Source organism: Meriones unguiculatus, chromosome 1 (assembly GCF_030254825.1).
Source record: "Meriones unguiculatus strain TT.TT164.6M chromosome 1, Bangor_MerUng_6.1, whole genome shotgun sequence".
NCBI classification, from domain to species: Eukaryota; Metazoa; Chordata; class Mammalia; order Rodentia; family Muridae; genus Meriones; species Meriones unguiculatus.
The window spans coordinates 143,305,510-143,324,724 of record NC_083349.1 but is presented as its reverse complement, the minus strand read 5'-3'; the positions used below and the strand labels follow the sequence as shown (position 1 = coordinate 143,324,724).

The 19,215-nt window shown below is 46.2% G+C and overlaps 1 protein-coding gene and 1 pseudogene across 2 annotated transcripts; both read right to left on the bottom strand.

Moving 5' to 3' along the window:
* Positions 1–289: 289 nt before the first annotated feature.
* Positions 290–403, bottom strand: LOC132651206 (U6 spliceosomal RNA; annotated as a pseudogene).
* An 11,190-nt stretch (positions 404–11,593) lies between these two features.
* On the bottom strand, positions 11,594–17,276 carry S100a16 (S100 calcium binding protein A16). 2 transcript variants are annotated; one of them, XM_021628643.2, is made up of 3 exons: positions 17,129–17,276; positions 12,520–12,698; positions 11,594–12,328 (listed from the first exon to the last, which is right to left on the bottom strand). In XM_021628643.2, the coding sequence occupies exons 2-3, from the start codon at positions 12,670–12,672 to the stop codon at positions 12,158–12,160; spliced, it is 324 nt and encodes a 107-aa protein (XP_021484318.1). In that variant the 5' UTR covers positions 12,673–12,698; positions 17,129–17,276; the 3' UTR covers positions 11,594–12,157. The 2 variants fall into 2 exon arrangements, with proteins under 2 accessions (XP_021484318.1, XP_021484319.1); XM_021628644.2 differs by lacking the exon at positions 17,129–17,276 and adding an exon at positions 13,356–13,511.
* Positions 17,277–19,215: the final 1,939 nt, after the last annotated feature.

Here is a 19,215-nt window from a genome sequence, read left to right as displayed (position 1 = left end):
AGGTGTGAAGACTAGAGGCTGGAGGATTGCTGTGAGTATGAGAGATCAGCAGAACTACATAGAAAGAGCCAAGTTAGGTATAGTTACATAAGAAGACTATCTTAAAAATCCAAGCCAATAGTAAGACATTAAAAAAAATATTGACCAGCCAGGCACCATGGCTCACCCCTTTAATCTGGAGGCAGAGGCAAGCAGATCTCTGGGAGTTCAAGCCAGTCAGATCTACAAAGCAAGGCTAGGACAGTCAAGGCTACAGAGAAAAACACTGACACTGCCTTGAAAAACAAACAAAAAAATTGACCATTTTATGAATTTGCATATCATCCTTGTGGAGAGGCCATGCTGAAAATTGGAATCTTTCTGCATTATTCCAATTTTAGTAACTGTGCTTCTGAATTGACACAACCCTAAGACATTTTGAAACACAGGAATACAACTTCATCCTCCTGTTTAAATGTATTTTTGAACCCACTAAGCAGACCTTCTGTAATTTGATCATTATATATTGCATATGCGTGTCAAGTTGACATTGCACCCCACAAAATACATAGTTATTATGTGTTGGAAATAACAACCAAAATATAGCAAATGTTGAAAGACAGACATGGAGGTGCATGCCTATCATCCAGCACTTCAGAAAGTAAACAGAGGAGGGAAGATCCAAAGTTCAAGGTCAACCTCAATTATTATATTTAGCAGTTCAAGACTACACACAAGGCGCATGGCTCGGCAGCACATGCCTGTAATCCCAGAACTTGGGGAGACAAAAGCAGGCAGATCTCTGTGAGATCGAGGCCAGCCTAGTCTACAAAGTGAGTCCAGAAGAGCCAAGGCTACACAGAGAAACCCTGACTTGAAAAACAAAACAAAAATAAGAAAGACTACTGTTGATGATTATTAATATTTAATATTGATTTATCTCTTAGTTAAACAGCAATTATTCCTAAACCAGCTGTATACCCAAATCACTACACAGAGACTGGGATTTATTTAATTAACCTAGAGCACAATACTGGGCAATAATTACTACATCTTAAACCCCCAAGCCTGCATAGCTTCCTCCCATTCAGATTTCCCACATTATACTTGCTTTTTAGTTATATCTTAGGTCCAGTTCATTTCTTCTGATGTTTCCAGAGCCTCTCCTCTGGGATCTCTCTTCCTACTTCTTTTTTCTCCTCCCGTCTGGTCCAGGAGGTCCCACCCTATTCTCTCTATTGCTCAGCATTGGCTGGTTATTTTTATTGGCAATACAGAGAACAAATGGTAGCATGTTTACACAAACTTATGTCCGGATTGAAATCAGATAGTGAGGTAGAGAAATCAGCATTTTAATTATCAAGAATAAATTGCATACATTCCACAAGAACATTATACCAGCAGACTACCCAAGGCTACATGAGACCCTGTCTCAAAACAACAAAACAAAACAAAACGCCATAAAAATGTGATAGGTAAACAGAAGGAGAGCACTTATAAGGGAATCAGATGGGTAGGAAGTGTCATGGGAAAAGCAGAGAATCTGACTCAAATTTTGGGGGAAGAGTGCACAAAACTGGAGATAGGGTTCTGTTTTATTGCACTTGCTTAGCACACCTGAGACTGTAGGTTCAAATCCCAGTACTACCTAAAGAGAAGGAGGAAGGAGAGAAGGAGGGAGAGAAAGAAGTGTTGATAAAGATGTAGAGGAAACTGGAACCTTTGTGCTCTGTTGGTAGGGTTTTAAAATGGTGCAGTTGCTATTAAAAAAAATAATAGTCTTGAGACCTCTCAGAATTAAAAATAGGTCGACAACATGTTTCATTGAGTTAAGGCCTATGTGGACAACCTGTTCTAAATGACAACCTGAGTTAGAACCTGCATGGTAGCAAAAGGAAACCAACTCTTGTAAATTGTTTTCTGACCTCCACACATATGTACAAAAACAAACAAACAAACAAACAAATAAGAGAAAGATGATAGATAGTCAGGTGGATAGATGCTTAAAATTTTAAGTTAAAAACAAACTTATGACTCAGAATTCCAATTTTTAAGCATATCCAAAAACAATGAAAGCAAAATATTTGTTTTTTTTTCTGGTGTGTGTGTGTGTGTGTGTGTGTGTGTTATGCATGCATGTATGCAGATATGTATGTGGAGGTCCATGGCTGACATCTTGTATCTTCCCTGATCACTCTCCTATATATTGAGGCAAGGTTTCTCCCTAGACCTATTGCTCATCTTTTTCAGCTAGCCTGGCTAACTAGCTTGTTCCAGGCGCCACCTCTCTGCCTCTCATGTACTGGGTCATAGGGAGGCCTCCCTGTTCACCTGGCTTTCCATAAAAAAAATGCTTGCTGGAGAGAGGAAAACAGGGTTGCTGATCAATAGCCAGACTAACAGCAGGCAAGCTGAAAAATTTCTAGATACCTGTCTGTCATCCAACAGTGTGCATGCAGAGCCTGGCAAGGTGGGGCACACTCATAGTCCGATAAGCCGGGCACCGAGGGAGGAGGGTCCACTGAAGCAGGAATCCAAAAGCAGCCAGGTGACACAGTGCACGTGTTCTCTCTCTCTCTCTCTCTCTCTCTCTCTCTCTCTCTCTCTTTCTCCTCCTTTCCTGCCCTCTCTCTCTAAGGATCTCTGTAGAAACCCTTGAACTTGCAGCAATCCTCCTGCTTCAACCTCCCATTACTAAAAGTACAGATGTACAATACTATACTCACAAAATACTGTCTCAAATCTTGTGTTAGGCTGGAGAAATGGCTCAGTGGTTAAGAGCACTGACTGCTTTGCCAAACACCTGTTTCCGTTCAGAAACTAATACGTATGTGAAAGAAAATGTTAAATATTAAAAATTCCTGACACAAAACATCCAGAATATCTGGGGCATTGTTAAAAACAAACAAACAAACAAAAACAACTAAGAATAATAGGAAAGAAGAAAGAAAAGAATCACAGATCAAAGGCCCAGAAAATATTTTCAACAAAATCATAGGAGAAAGTTTTCCTAACCCAAAGGAGGAGAGCCTGGAAAGGTATAAGAAGCTTATTGGCCACCAAATGCATTGGACCAGAAAAGATCAAAACACTGGATATCCACAAAAAGAAAGAATATTAAAATCTGCAAGGGAAAAAAAACAAGTAACAACAAAAAAATATAAATAAACCTATTAGAATCATACCTGAATTCTCAGTGGAGATTCTAAAAGCCAGAAAGGGCTGGATGGATGTGCTGCAGACTCTAAGAGACCACAGATGCCAGCCCAGCCTACTATACCCAGCAAAGCTTTCAATCACCATAGATGGAGAAAATAAGAGATTCTATGATAAAATTCTATGATAAAATCAAATTTAAGCAATATCTGTCTATCTACAAATCCAGCCTTAAAGAAGGTACTAGAAGGAAAACTCCAACCTAAGGAAATTAACTGCATCCATGAAAACACAGGAAGTAAATACTCTCACATCAGCAAAATCAAATAAAGGGAAACACACACACCACTACCACCACCAATAACAACAACAGAATAACAGGACTCGACAGTCATTTGTCATTAATATCTCTCAATATCAACAGCCTCAATTCCACAGTAAAAAGACACAGACTAACAGAATGGATGAGAAAAGCTTTCTCTCCATTCTTCGGCTGCATATGAGAAACACAAACTCAACATCAAGTATAGGCATTACCTCAGGGTAAAAGGTTGGGAAAAGATATTCCAAGCAAGTAAACCTAAGAAGAATGCTGGCATAGTCATTTTAATGTCTAACAATATAGACTTCAGACCAAAACTAATCAAAACAGATTGGGAAAGCACACTACGTACTTATCAAAGAAAAATCCACCAACAAAACATGTCACTTCTTGACATGTATGCCCCAAACAGAAGGGCACCCAGGTTTGAACACACTACTACAGCTTGAATAACATACTGGCCCTCTCCCACTGGCAGTGGAAGACTTCAGTACTCCACTCTCACCAATGAACAAGCCATCCAGACTGAATTAAACAGAAATATTGGACCTAACAGACACTATAAACCAAATAGAACTAACAGATATTTACAAAACATTTCACCTAAACACAAAAGAATATGCCTCCTTCTCAGCATCTTATGGAACTTTCTCCAAAATCTACCACATACTCAGATGCAAAGCAAGTCTCAACAGATACAAGAAATGTGAAATAACTTCCTGCACCTTATCAGACCACCACAGATTAAATCTGGATAGCAACAGCACCAGAAACAACAGGAAGCTTACAAACTCATGGAAACTGAACAACTCTACTTGAGTGAAAAATGGGTCAAGACAAAAAATAAATGAAGAAACTGAAGACTTCCCAGAATTCAATGAAAATGAAGGCAGAACATACCCAAACTTAAGGGACACAATGAAAGCAGTGCTAAGGAGAAAATTCATAGCATTAAGTGCCTACATTTTTTAAAAAATGGAGAGACTTCATACTAGAAACTTAATAGTTTCATATCTGAAAGCTCTAGAACAAAAAGAAGCAAGCTCATCAAAGAGGAGTAGATGGCAGAAAATAATCAAAATGAGGGCTGAAATCAATAAAATAGAAACAGAGAGAACAATACAAAGAATCAATAAAAAAAAAAGAAGTTGATTCTTTGGGAAAATCAATACGAATTGACAAGCCCTTAACCAAACTAACTAAAAGACACAGAGAGAATATCAAATTAATAAATATCTGAAATGAAAATGAGGACATAACAACAGACACCAAGGAAATCCAGAGGATCATAAGGACAGTTTAAAAACCTATACTCCACCAAACTGGAAAATCTACAGGGAATAGATACTTTAATAGGTACCACTTACCAAAGTTAAATCAAGATCAGATAAACAATTAAATAGACCTATAATCCCTGTGAAATAGAAGCAGTCATTAAAAGTATTTCCCCAAAAAAAAGGGGGGGGGCAGGGCCAGACAGTTTTAACACAGAATTCTATCAGACTTTCAAAAAAGAATTAACTCCTCAAAATATTCCACAAAGGGAAATAAATACAAATGGAACATTGACCTGTAGGCATTAGTTGTTTTAAAACTCTTTCATTTATGTTTCTTATATCTTTTCAATCCCTTCCAACATCCCAACACCAGGTAGGAGAGAGAAGGGGTTAATGGGAGAGGGGTCATAGTTCTTTCTCTGCTGCTTCCTGCTGGTCAGGGTCGTTGGGTTCCTTGGAGCCAGTCCAGTCCTCATTTCAGGAGCTCTCCACCTTCTTGTCTCACAATAGCAACCAGGAGCAGCAAGGGGCAAACAGAAGCAGCCTTGTTCTTTCTCCTGCCTTTCTCTGGGCTCTGGTGTTTATTCTCTTTCTAGTGCTAAGGAGAAAATTCATAGCATTAAGATTCTAACTATCTGCAGCTGGCAACCAGATCCTCTCAGATCCCCCTCGAAGCAGATATTCTGCTGCTGCAGACCATCTGAGTCAGTCCCGTATCCCACACCTGGGACCAAAACAAAAACACTTTTACATACACAGTATTTTCCCCCTTTCTGTTAAAAAAAAAAAAAAAAATCTTTTCTTTTAATATAAATGAGACTTGCTGTTGCGTTCTTAAAAGGAGATAATCACGGAACCAAATCCTTTTCTTTTATTACCTGATGACTTTCCATGGATCAACTAATACTTTTTACTGTTTTTTACTGTTGATCCTCAAGCTAGGTTCCTAACAGCCAGAAGATACCCAGACATTCTTGCAGAGAACCTAGAGCTGCCAGAAACAGTCATTCCCTTCTCTGGCAGAACCTACCATATTTCTGAGTTAACGCACCGGCCATTTTAAGCTCTGAGGCTGCCTTGAACATTTTGGCATCTAAAACTTTTGGTGGGTACTGCTCCTCTGGCAGCTCAGTTTGCTTAAGATTAACCTGTTTTCTTGAAACAGGCCTTTTGCCTTTAATCTTTTTGGCCCATACGGCCTCCCGCTCTGACGCTGAAGGTGCACGGAGCAGGGCTGGGCGGCAATTGTGGGAAAGTCCGGCTCTTAGTCACCAACGACGCTTTTGCTTTCCAACTTCTACTAGCCAATTTTCTAGTTGCATTGCCAGCAATGATACAAAACCAGAGAAGCCCCTCAGGGAGTCAAGTGGGAATAAAACCAGCGGTAGCAGCCGCAGTAAACCTTACGCTTGGATCCTGAAATGGTATATTTATCTCTCCATACCCTACTGTCTCCTGTAAGGCATTATTTTGAGGCCCATTTGGGCGCCACCTGTTTACCTAGATTTTGTAACAAACCTACATTATTTAGGGTTCTTAATCACTTCTACCTCCCTTCCAAGCCCCCAACACTGGGTAGGAGGAAAGAAGGTTAGTGGACTTCTCTCTGCTACTCCCTGCTGGGTAGGGTCATGGGATTCTTTTGGGAGCAATATCAATATCAGTTGTCCAGAAATCCAAAAGTCCAAGTAACCAGCAAACAGCAAATGCAGCAGCAGGACAAACCAGCAGCAAGCCCTCAGAATGCAACTAATTCCTCCTGGCAAAGATCACCCTCCACAAGAGACACTTGACAGGTGTGGACAAACTAAAATTCCCAACTTGGAATTTTAACAAAAACATGTTTACATATTATAAACCAAAATTTCCACATTGACCAATTCATTTTATGAGGCCACAGTTACCCCAATGGCCAAACTACATAAGAACACAACAAAGAAAAAGAATCATAAACCAATTTCCCTTATGAACATAGTTGCAAAAAATGTGCAATAAAATACTTGCAAACCAAATCCAAGAACACATCAAAAAGATCATTCACAATGACCAAGTAGGCTTCATCCCCAGAAATTCAGCACTGGTTCAATATAAAAAATTAGAAAATGTAATTCACCATATATGGGGGAAAATCTACATGATCATCTCATCAGATATAGAAAAAGCTTTTGAAAAAATCCAACACCCCATAATAAAACACCTTAATGATAAAATTCCTGGACAGATTAGGGATACAAGAGACATACCTAAACATAATAAAGGCAATTTACAGCAAGCCTACAGCCAACATCAAATTAAATGAAGAGAAACTCAAAGCAATTTCACTAAACTCGGGACAAAGGTTGTCCACCCTCTCCATGTCTATTCAATATAGTACTGAAGTTTTAGCTAGAGTAACAAGACAACTGAAGGAGATCAAGGTGATACAAATTGAAAAGGAAGAAGTCAAAGTATAGTTATTTGCTTTGCAGATGATATGATAGTATACATAAGTGACCCCAAAAATTCCACCAGAGAACTCCTAAAGCTGATATACACCTTCAGCCAAGTAGTTGGATACAAAATTAACTCAAAAAAAATCAGTAGCCTTCCTATACACAAGTGATAAATGGACTGAGAAAGAAATCAGGGAAACAACACCTTTCATAACAGCTTTAAATAATACAAAATATCTTGGAGTAACTAACCAAGAAAGTGAAAGTCTTGTATGACAAAACTTTCAACTCTTTGGAAAAAAAATAAAGAAGATATGAGAAGATGGAAAGATCTGCCATGCTCATAGACTGGCAGGATTAACAGAGTAAAGACGCCCATCTAACCAAAAGCAATCTTCATCAAAATTTCAACACAATTCGTATCCACTGTGTGCATGGGTGTTTTGCCTGCAGGTATGTCTGCAACACGCGCATGCAGTGTATGCAGTGTCCAGATCCCTGGACCTGGAGGTTCAGGCAGTTGTGAGCTGCCATGTGGGTGCTGGGAATGGAACCCGGGTCCTTTGAAAAGCAACCAGTGCTCTTAATCACTGAGCCATCTCTCCAGCCCCCAACACAATTCTTTACACACCTTGAAAGGACAATTCTCATCTTCATATGGAAAAATAAAAGAGAAACCAGGATAGTTAAAACAATCTTAAACAAGCAAACAAACTGCTGGAGGTATCACGATCTCTGACCTCAAGCTGTACTACCGAGCAATAGTAATACAAACCCCATGGTGTTGGCATAGAAACATGTTGATCATGGAAGTGAATTTAAGACCTAGTTTAATCCACACATATGTGAACACCTGTTTTTTTATATAAAGAAGCCAGAAACAAACACTGGAAAAAAGACAACTTTTTCATTTTCAACAAATAGTATTGACCAAACTGGATATCTGCATATAGAAGAAAGAAAACAAATCCATATTTATCACCCTGCACAAAACTCAAGTTCAAGCAGATCAAAGACCTCAACATAAAACCAGATGCACTGAACCTGATGGGGGAAAAAAAGTGAGAAATGGCCTTGAATGTCTTGGCACAGGAGACAACTTTCCGAACATCACACCAATAGTGTAGGCATTAAGAGCAACAGTTAATAAATGGACCTCATGGGACTGAAAAGCTTCCGTTAGGCAAAGAACACCGTCACCCAGACAAAGCGGCAGGCTACAGAATGGGAAAAGATTTTTACCAACTCCATATCCAAAATATATAAAGAACTCAAGAAAATAGATATCAAATCAACCAAATAATCCAGTTTTAAAGTGGGATACAGATCTAGACAGAATTCTCAGACGGCTGAGAAGCAAAGAAGTGTCCGACATCATTAGTCGTCAGGGGAATGCAAATCAGAACCGCTTTGAGATTCCATCATATACCTGACAGAATGGCTAAGATCAACAACACAAGGGACAGCTCACACTATTGGGGACACAAAGCAAGGAAAACACTCCTCCATTGCTGGTGGGAGTGCAAATTTGTCCAGCCGCTATGAAAATCAGTATGCTCTTTCTTCAGAAAATTGGAAATTGGTCTACCTCAGAACCTGTCTATACCACTCTTGGGAATATACCCCAAGGACACTCCATCCCACCACAAAGGCTCAACTATGTTCATTGCAGCTTTATTTATAACAGCCAGAAACCAGAAACAACCTAAATAGCTCTCAACAGAGAATGGATAAAGAAAATGTACATTTACGCAAGGTAGTATTACTCAGGTATTTTAAAAGATGACGTCATAAAATTTGCAGGCAAATGGTGGAACTGGAGAAAATCATCCTGAGTGAGGTAACCCAGACCCCAAAAGACAAATATGGTGTATATTCACTTATAAGTGGATATTGCTGCTTATAAGTAAATGATAGTCAAGCTACAATCTGTAGGCCCACAGCAGTTATGTAAAAAGGATGGCTCTGGGGGGGGGGGGGCACATGAATCTCCCTAGAAGAAGATGGGAAAGGGGAAATAGAATAGATTTTTTTTTGGGTAGACTGGGGACAAGTGGGGGCAGGAGGGGGCAGGTGGAGACAGGAGCAGGAGGGATCAAATGTCAGTGAAGATGGAATAGAGACAGAGTTCAGGGAGAGACAGCTGGACTTGGAGGGCATTTGGAGAGTGCTGTGGAAACCCAGTGCCGTGGAAACTTCATGGAATCTACGAGGATGACCCCAGCTAGGACTTCCAGTAACGGAGGATACAGAGTCTCACCTGGACAGCTCTTGTAGCCAGCAAGGTTTCCAGTGGAGGGACTAGGTTGCATTCAGTTGAGTTGTTGGCTGAGGGGTCCCATGGAGAACTCCGAACCCAGGCTGAGGCTAGGACAAAGGGATTCTCTCTGCAAACTGCTGGGGTGGCATCCACAGGGCTCTTTGGACATGGAGAGGTTGAACTGGTGCTTGCATGGAGCCTTCACCCCTACGTTCTACTCTCTTTGGTGAGGGAAGGTACCCTGAAGGTTACTGAAAGAGACACCTGGACACCAACCCAGCCACAAAAACTTTCACCTGCAAACGTGTCATGCTTGCAATATGTGCTGGGCCAACGGTGGCACAGAACCCGTGGGAGTGGCCAACCAGGGTCTGATTTAGCTTGAGGCCACTCCACGAGAGGAAGCCCATGCCTGATACTGCTTGGATGGCCAGGAACCAGAGACTGGACAGCCCAGAGACCTAGAGTAGAAGCAAGTATGACTGATCTGGAAAGAAAATCAATGAGAGGATTTCTAATGCTATTCCGCCAGACTCATAGATGCCTTGTCCATACTGCCTTGTCCAGTTGTTATCACAGAGACCTCCTCCAGCAGCTGATAGGAGTGGGTGCAGAGACCCACAGCCAGCCATTATGCAGAGAGAGAGTCTAAACTGGAGACCCTCATCAGGCCCCTTCCCTCAGAGCTCAGAGAACCCTGTGGAAGTGAGGGCAGAGAGATGGTAGGAGGCAGACAGAATGGCGGACACCCGGAGAACATGGCCCACCGAATCAACTAAGCAGGGCTCAGATGGGCTCACAGAGACTGAAGCGGCAAGGACAGAGAACTTGGGGATCTACACCAGGTCCTCGACGTATATATTATAGCTTTTAGCTTGGTATTTTTATGGAACTCCTGAGTTCAAGAACAAGTAAGTCTCTGATTCTTCTGCCTGCTCTTGGGACTCTTCCCTCTGTTGGGCTGCTGTGTCCAGCCTCTGTGTGAGGGCTTTTGCTTTGTCTTGCTATGTTTTGGTTTATTGTGTTTGGTTATTGTCTCTTGGAGGTCTGCTCTTTTCTAACAGGAGATGGACTGGTGGAGAGGGGAGGTGGGGAAGAGCTAGGAGGAGTGAAGAGAGGGAAAACTGTGACTGGGATATATTGTATGAAAGAAGAATCTATTTTCCACAATAAATAAAATACATAAATAAAGATTTTATTTTTTTATTTTTTTTAAAGAGCGTTATTGGGATGCTGTAGTGGGAAAGAAAAGCCAGCAGGACCTTGACACCAGCCTGTCTGAGCTACACCAGTTTTAGAAAGCTGAAAATTCTTAAATGCACACCAATAAGAGTCTGCACTGGGGTCTGGTGTGGTGGCACACCTCTTTAATCCTAGTACTTAGGAGGCAGAGAAACTTGGATCTCTTAGTTCAAGGCCAACCTGGTCTATATAGTGAGATCTAGGCCAGCCAAGTCTATATAGTGAGATTCTGTCTTTAAAAGAAACAAAACAAAACAAAAAAACCTCTGTGTACCTATGCTTCTCTGGGGGAAATCTTAAATTGTGGGCACAGGCTGGCTTCCTGCCATGTGCCTACTGAGGCTCCTCAGTGAAGTAGCAGAAAGAGATGGAAAAGCTGGCATTGTTCCCGGCAGCTGAAAACTGTGGTTCCCTTTCTGTCTCTGGCCTCCCACAACCCTCCTCCCTTACTCCCTGCATCCCTATCCCACATCTTTGCACATTAGAATTAGCCTCTGGGGAGAACTTAAGCCCTCATGGCTCAAGACTGAGGGTCATAGGCCCTTCTATTTAATCTGGTAAGGAATAAATGACACCTGCTATGCACCTAGAAGTTGAATTTGAGTCTGAGAATAGGTTATGAGGGCGTTTGGTGATCGCTGGCAAACAACAGCATGCTGGGCTGTGTACCCTTGGCTGGCCCTGAACTTCAGACTTTTATACTGCAGCCTGGATTTTGAATTACACATGTGTGCCACCAAGCCCAGATTAACTTCTGGATTTTCCCCCCCCTTGCTTTGTTTCATATGAACTTTTCTTATGAGATTCTCTAGAGCCTAAGGGTCCAAGGACAAAGATCACCAAGGTGACATAAATTCCCAGGAAGTATGATACAGTAAAAAAAAAAAAAAAAAAAAAAAAAAATCACAAAGGGAGCAGCCAAGAGTTACAAACTCTAAATCCAGCATTTATTCCAGTGACAGAGCAGAGAGGAGGCTCAACCCAGGGTAGGTCATTTCCAGACAGAGACAGCTGGACAGGAGCCCCTGGGAACGCCTCTCCACCCAGCTAAGAGGTTGGGGGGAAGAGAAGAGGATAATAATGGTTACAATCACTTCCACAGCCGCCACAGCCAGGGGCTGGGAAACCTCCAGCAGCACCCTGAGCTCTAGAGGCCAGGACAGACCCAGAATCAGGCAGTAATCAGACAGGAACATCCCACACTGCAAGAGTACACAGACTCAAAAAATGAAGTCACTCTGGGGGTCCCCAAACAGCATCGATATTTCACAAAGGAGACCCTCAGGGCCTGCAGGCTCCCGGGACTGAATGCTCAGGAAAGCGCTACCGCAATGAGACACTCATAAAGAGGCCTTGATGGCCCCCACTCCTTGTGCTGTCAGCAAGGGTGAAAGCAGGTCTGGAGGAGGAAGGGAAGAGTCAACAAAAAGCGTGGGAAGGATACTGGCAGGACATAGTCAGGACATGAAAAGGGGCCTGAGAGGGGCCTCTAGCTGCTGCCCTGCTGCTCCTGCTGGCACTCCTGCTGGCGGATGAGGTTGGCCATGGGGCTGGTGATGCCACCTATCATGGTCCAGTATTCATCAAAACAGATGCGCCCGTCATGGTTGGCATCCAGGTTCTGGATGAGCTTGTCAGCTGCCTTTCGGTTCCCTGTGTCCTGCAGGAGAACTGGAGTCAGTAAAGCTTGGGGGTGACCCAGACAAGACCCTAGGCAGAGCCCCAGAATCGGATGTGACAGGCACTGCCAAGTCACAAACACACCTCCATGGCCAGGCTAGCAGAGCACAGGGAGGGTGACTGAGAGGACTGTGAGAAGAGGAGCACACAGGGCGGGGGGCAGCAGGGTACCGTCAGCATGTGGTTCAGCTCTCTCTGGAGCATCTTGCGGAAGCTGCTCTTGCTGATCTTGTTCTTGACCAGGCTGTGCTTGGATACGTATTTGTAGAAGTTCTCCACCAGAACGACCACTGCCTTCTCCAGCTCCGTGTAGCACTCAGCCATCTCACCGCCTCAGCACCGCTCTGGGCCTAGGGGCCAGACAGACAAGATGGGAGACATCCCCACACGCCCCCAGCATCCCCAGCCTGCTTGTCTTCCAGAGAAGGAAGGGGAGCAGGCGCGGGATAGCAAACTGAGTGTGGGGGTGGCCCTGGAAGGAGAGCTATGTGGCTCCTCTAATCCAGGTGCTCCCCAGCCAGACTGCCAACTGCCAAGACAGGTTCTCCAGGTCCTTCCCCTGCCCCAGGCAGCCCTGCTGCCTGTCAGAGCCCTTTAAGAGCAGGAGGCTCCTGCGGAGAAAGGAGGCAGGTAACTGCCCCCCCCAAAGTACACACATACACACACACATTACACACACACTGTTTTAGGGCAACCATAACTGGGAAGAATCAAGACAGAGGAAGCAGAGGCTTTTCTCTTCCATCCCAAGGACTGACTGAGACCCCAGCCTAGGCAACAAAGCAGGAGTAGGAACCTCAGTCCACCTCAACCCCTTGCACAGGCTGTGAGGGTAGCGAGTTCAGGGGCTCAAGCCACCACTGCCCATCTCTGGGAAAAAGCGAAGCCTGGCTCCACATGACCAAACTTTGTGTGTCTCCCCTCCTGGCCACACCCTGTCAGCCTCTCCTCCCCATAATCATTCCTAAGTATCCATCATGGCCCAATGACACCCTTCACCCCATTACCTAAGGGAGATCCTGGCCCAGTTCTGCTCCAGCTGGAGACAGACTCTGGGCCTCTGGATGCAGCAGCTGCCTGACAGAGGCCACATACATCGCCCTGTCACTCCAGAACAAAAGGCCACTCACACTCCAAGCGGATACAGCCTTCTGAATAACAGGATATGAGGGGAGCAGGCGGATCCACTCTGTGAGTTACCGCCCATGTCCAGAGCCCCTCCAAATCAGCCTGGCAAATTAAACTCCCCTCCCACCCTCAAGCACAAGAATGAACTCCTGTTGTCCTCCCCCAGCTGGTCCCAGGAAGGGGAGGTGGACACAGAAGGACACAGCCACTGGGCAGGCCGTGCACCGCAGTCTGCATCAAACAGGCCGCCTCCTCTGCCAGGCCCCAGCATGCCTCCTGTCCTTCCCACCTGCCTTCTACCCTTTGTGTAGTCATGTCTTCTCCCATGCCCATCACCCTGCATGCTCCTCTCAGCTGGCGCCTGCCTGTCACTCTAGCCCTCCCCAAACTGTGCCTGCAGGAAAACTTGCCTTGACCTCGGTCATCTCTACACTGTTTCTGGAATCCCACAGCCATGTCTGTCTTCACCACGTCAACACCAGCTGGGGGCTGTTAGATGGTTTGGTTAATCTCGGGCTCTTATCCCTCCATCTATGAAGCCACATCGTGTTTCCTACATTCAGCTGCTATTTTCTGATCCAAATAGCAGAATTTGTAAACTGGAGGGCAGACCCGTTAATCCTGAATATATAAGTACCCTCCTTTTAATCTCTGTATCGTGTCTGGCCCAGTTCTCTGCTCAAAAGTGATGCTCAAACATCCCACCTCTGTCCAGCCCTAATGCCAGGTGCCCAAGGCCCCTGACCACCTTTCTACACTTTCAGGCACCTTTTTCTTGAGGAATGACCAGGACAGGAGGAAGTAGGCCAGGATGCAGGAAGGAAGGGAGTTGAGAGGGAGAGGGTCAGGATGGGGCATCTCTGACGGGAAATTCTCTCCTCCTTACCCTTCTGACCACTGGTCTGTGGCTGGAAGGGTGACAAACAGTGCCAGGAAGCTATATTCTTCCATACTGTTTGTTAAAGGTGTAACAGTGTGGTTTAATGTTGGAAAGACATTCAGGAAAACTCTAACATACACAAATAAGGAATAAAAAGGCTTTCTATCAACCCATGATCTGTCTGCCCTGCTGCCCTGGGGTGGGGTGAAGGTGGCCCATGGCCAGGCTTCCTGGAAATTCTTGGAACATGCCTCAGGATCAGGAAGGCTTGTACTCAGCTCTCTCCCAGACAAGCCTTGAGAGCAAGAAGAGAATTGGAGATCCCACTCCTACCCCTTACCATCCCAGAGATGTTCCAAGTAAGTTCTGCAGGAAACAGTCAAACAGAAGAGCAGGTAAGAGTAGGTGATTGGGATACAGTGCTTCTGCTGCTCTCCGCAAAGGCTAGTCCGGCTCTCCCTCTGCTCCCTCCCTTCCCTCCAGCAAGGGAGCTTCCCCTTGCCCTTAGTACTATGCCCAAGCCCTACCTGGCTTCTTGCAGCAGCCAAGCAAACAATTGACAGAGAAACACCCAATAGATGATGCAGCCACCTGTCCCAGGAACACTGGGCCAACCAGAGATGCAGCTTCGGTGTCCTGACTTTCCCAGGGATCTGCCTCCTCCCCAGTTCTTATAGGATGGACAACTCTGAGATAAGCATCTGGACAAGTGTGTTTCTGGAGCCTTTTCTGAAGGCAGAGTACCAGAGTGGGGCAGTCAGGCGTCATTACTCTCCTCCGCCCTCCCCTCGGGGGGCAGAAGACAGGCTCAGCTGCCTCACCTATTTCACAGCCACCTGTTCCTGCAGCTGCCCCATCCTTCCACCAGTCAGGCCTCAGGACCTCCAGGCATGGAGGCAGGGAGGGAAATGGTACTGTTCCCCTCCTAGGCAGACCCATCCAAGGAGTAGCTTCTTCACAGCCAAGTATTGGAATGAGAGTTGGGGATTATGAGGACATGGGATACCGATACACACTGAAGCCTTCCAAAAGAACAGAAATGGGGAATCACTTCAAAGGGCTCACCCCTAAGGGGGCCATTCACCTTGGGCCCCACCCTTCCCCCATATTCTTTTAGTCTCCAGGACTGATTCATCATTGAGCAACCAGGAGGCTCTCTCCTTCCCTCCGCCCACCTGAGCTTGGCTTGCTGACTTTTCCAAAAGCCCAAATTGCCCTGACTGTGGACCTGGATCTCAGCCACCCCAGCCCCACCCTCCCACCCCCAAGTCTGGTCCCCACTCCTTTCTGAGGGCCTGCTCACCACCATCCCTCAGTCCCCCTCAGTCTGAATGTCCATCATACCCTCCAAGGTTAGTTATTTCCAAATGTTGAATGTGTCCCTACTCATCTCTCCTCCTCAGGGTCCTCCACAAAGCCTACAAGATTTTCAGGTTTAACTCTGGCGTTCTCTGTGTACCTCTCATCTACCTCAAATTTTCTTATTTCTCCATTTGTTTGTTTCCATGCTCACCAACGGCCTCATTTCCTCACTTTCATTCATTCACTTATCGGCTCAGCAATAATTCACACTGTCATTTACTCAGCCATTCCGTTCTCAATTGGCTCATTCCTCTCAACTGCTCTCAATGTGCAGGGCCTGTAAAATAACTGAACTGGGCTATTCTCTTAAGTTGCAAGACTGAATCTCTCCAGCCTCCCTGCCTGGTCCTCTGCTCCCTCGATCTCTTAGTCTCAGCGTCGGAGGCTAATGGTTCAGAGAGGTGCTCCGACCTCTGCACCCTCACAGGACGGATGACATCCCACCCACATCTCAGCATACATGAACTCTGCCAGCCCTGATCTGCCTGGGTACCCCATTTATCTTCAGCCAGCTTCTGCTGAAGCAAGAAGTCCTTTGAATTTCTTTCCCCACCTCGTAAAGTTGTAAATGGGCAACACACACACACACACACACACACACACACCCCTCTACCCCAGGCCTCTCCAACATTCATAGGGCTTCTTTTCTGGGTAGAGGCTGAGCCCACCTTAGCATCACCCCAGTCCTTGCCCCCACCTCTGGGATGGGCAGGCAAACACTCCTACAGCACAGGTGGCTCTGCCAGGCAAAGACAGTCAAGCTGGGACCTGCCTAGGTCTTGGAGTAGTAAAGCTGCCAGAGTGAAGCTCCACTCCTCTTTCCCTTCCCCGCCAAGGGGATCGCCCAGGCTTCCCCAGGCCCCTCCCAAGAAACACCACTCAGAGCAAATGAGGCCTGCAACCGGTGGAGGAGAAGCCACCTCAGCCCTGCCTCCCCTTCCTGGCTTCTTGGGTTTGGGGGCCCTATCCAGTTCCTCCTGGACCCCATTATCTCTCCCAGGTCACAGAAATCATAGCCCAGTGAGGCCTGTGTCTAGAGTCTGTCGTCCCTAACACCCACATGGACAAACTCACTGCCCTGTTCCATTTAGAGAGGGCACAGCAGCTGTGGGCAAGGCCAGGGAATGTTCTGCCCAAAGTCCCAGCCCCTGGAGATGAGCCAGGTCAGCTGCTTGGCTAGGGAGGGGGTCTTGCTACCCTGTCTACTCCTCTCTAGGTTTCACAAAGCCACCGGGCTCCTCATTCCATAACTTGCCTTTGGGGAGAGTTCATGATTACCAAGTCTTCCCGCCCTGTCTGGCAGGCACCTCTCCTCAGGCTCCCTTCCTTGACTCTTCTGATTGCCCCCACAAGGCTTCAGGGTTCCCCCAGCAGCCTCAGGACTCCCCCAGTAGCCTCAGGGGTGCTCACCTGCCTCCTCTGTGTCCACCTCCTCCAGCAGGGCTCTGAGGCCTGGGCTCTGGCAAGCAAGCAGCTCCTGCTCAGCCGAGCCAGGACTCCTCCCCACTGCACTCCCAGAATCTGTCCCACTCCCTCCCTGCCTTCCCTGGCTGAGCTGGCTGTGGGAAGGTAGTGACTGAACTCTTGGCCCTGGGGTTGGGCCCTTGTTAAAGGGATATACACCTTTTTCTTTAACACCCCTCTACCCTCGCCCTAGAGGGAGTGGTAGGAGCTGGCACTCCTCCAACCCCACCCTCCTAACCCCACCTGCTCTAAGAAGAATCCAACAAGGCAGAGGAAAGAAAGGGAAGGCTCATCAGCTGCCCTTCTCACCAGGTCACCGAGAGCCAGGTTTCGGGGCAACCCCCACCAAAGACAAGTTAGATTTCCTGACCACAGGACTTCCCTGCTCTCGGGATTAAAGAGTCTAATGCGGGATTTCTGTTGGCTCGAGCAAGAGGGCAAACGTAAGAGCTCTGCCTGCTCTCCCCTCTACACTTCAGCCACCCTAAGCTCAGCGATCCATTCCTCAGACCCTCCTGCACAGCAGACACCTAACCCTGTACACACTTTTTCCGCAGATACCTGAGGGAACTAGCCAGCTTCAGCTCCTCACAGAGGGCCCTTTGGCTCACTCCCAGGATGACGTCTGTCAGGTGCCAAAGAACACTCTCCCACCCACCCTCACACCTTGACAAATGGCTGAGATGCCTGTTAACTTATCAAAGTGCATGCCAGGCTCTCTCAGCCCCTGTTACAGAGTCCCGGCTCCTCTCACCCCCAACCCCTACCCTAAAGCTCTCCAGCCCCTGGGCTTCCCTGCCCTTCCTATATAACCCAGCCATTTTGGTCACAGTTTCTTGGTTCTCTTTGTCTTGGTCCTACATTCTTGGCTCCTGTTCACCTCTCCTGCCCTCTCTTTAGCTCGCAATCTCCTTCTCCGTCTTCTCTAGTGGCCTGGTCTATTCTGCTGCCCTGTTCAGTCTGGACCCTTTCGGATGCTTCTGGCTAAACTTTCATGTTTACAATAACACCCTTCCCCTCAACCATACCTAGGAGCAGTCGCATCCTCATTTTCATTCACTGGCGCTCAAAACCCGAAACCCAGGAGGCCTATGTATGCACCTCCTTCCAAGGGGCTCAGCCTTTCTCTTAACAGAACCACACTCCCGAAGAGACTCTTCTAGAGGCTGTACAGATAGTTCGTTTCCACTGGCTTCTGCCTCCCGCCAAACTTGACTCCAAATTCTAGAGTCTGCCTCTTCAGCCGTTTCTTCCCTGTACCTGGCTCCTCATCTACTGTGGTTTTCTGGCTCCTGGAGCCTGTTACACCCTCCAGGGCAGCCACCGCATAGGCATCTCTCTGCTAAGATGGTTTGTCCTCTCCCTCTGTTGGAACCCTTCCTTTCCCCAAAGTCTCTCCAGTGCACCTCCCCTCTGCTGGGTAAGCGTCACCTCAGGGCTGCCTGCTTTGTCTACTATTACTACAAAAGCCACTAGTGTACCAGGAAGCCCCTCTGCCGGGGCCTATCACTTGGAAGGAGATGCCTTCTCTGTGATTTGGAACATTTCTCTCCGACAAGACCCTCAGTTCACTTGCAGATTCCCCGGGTTGAAATTCTTGACACTGTGACAGAGGAGAAAACCTGCACTCCCTTTGTTATAAGTGTCTTCCTGGACCTTCCTAGCCTCCCTCTAGGAGCTACAATCTAATGGCAACCTTCATTCAAGCCTCCTGGGCCTCTATGATATTGGAGTCCTCCTGTAGGCAGAGTTCCTATTTTCAACACTTGTCCTGAAAGAATCAGACTAACTTTGTAACCTATATTTTCAAATTTCAGGCCCGTGTTAATTAGTGTTAATTAAAGCCCCATGGTACTTTTCCAGAGAACAGAGGAATGGAACCTACTCGGACTCGTCATCTGCTGGGGCAGAGATAAGGAAGTGAGCAAGCAAAGACCTCCACTCAGCAAAGAATGACCAGATCTATGCTTAAGAGATAATATTGCCTAGCAATTAACCCAGATGGCCTCAATTCTTCTCCTGAACTGCCCCCG

Bases quoted from the DNA above. Each gene is read 5' to 3' on its own strand.
- S100a16 (XM_021628643.2), bottom strand. From the start codon at position 12,672: ATGGCTGAGTGCTACACGGAGCTGGAGAAGGCAGTGGTCGTTCTGGTG. The intron at 12,329-12,519 runs GTACCCTGCTGC...GTTCTCCTGCAG, and splicing joins AGCTGAACCACATGCTGACG to GACACAGGGAACCGAAAGGC.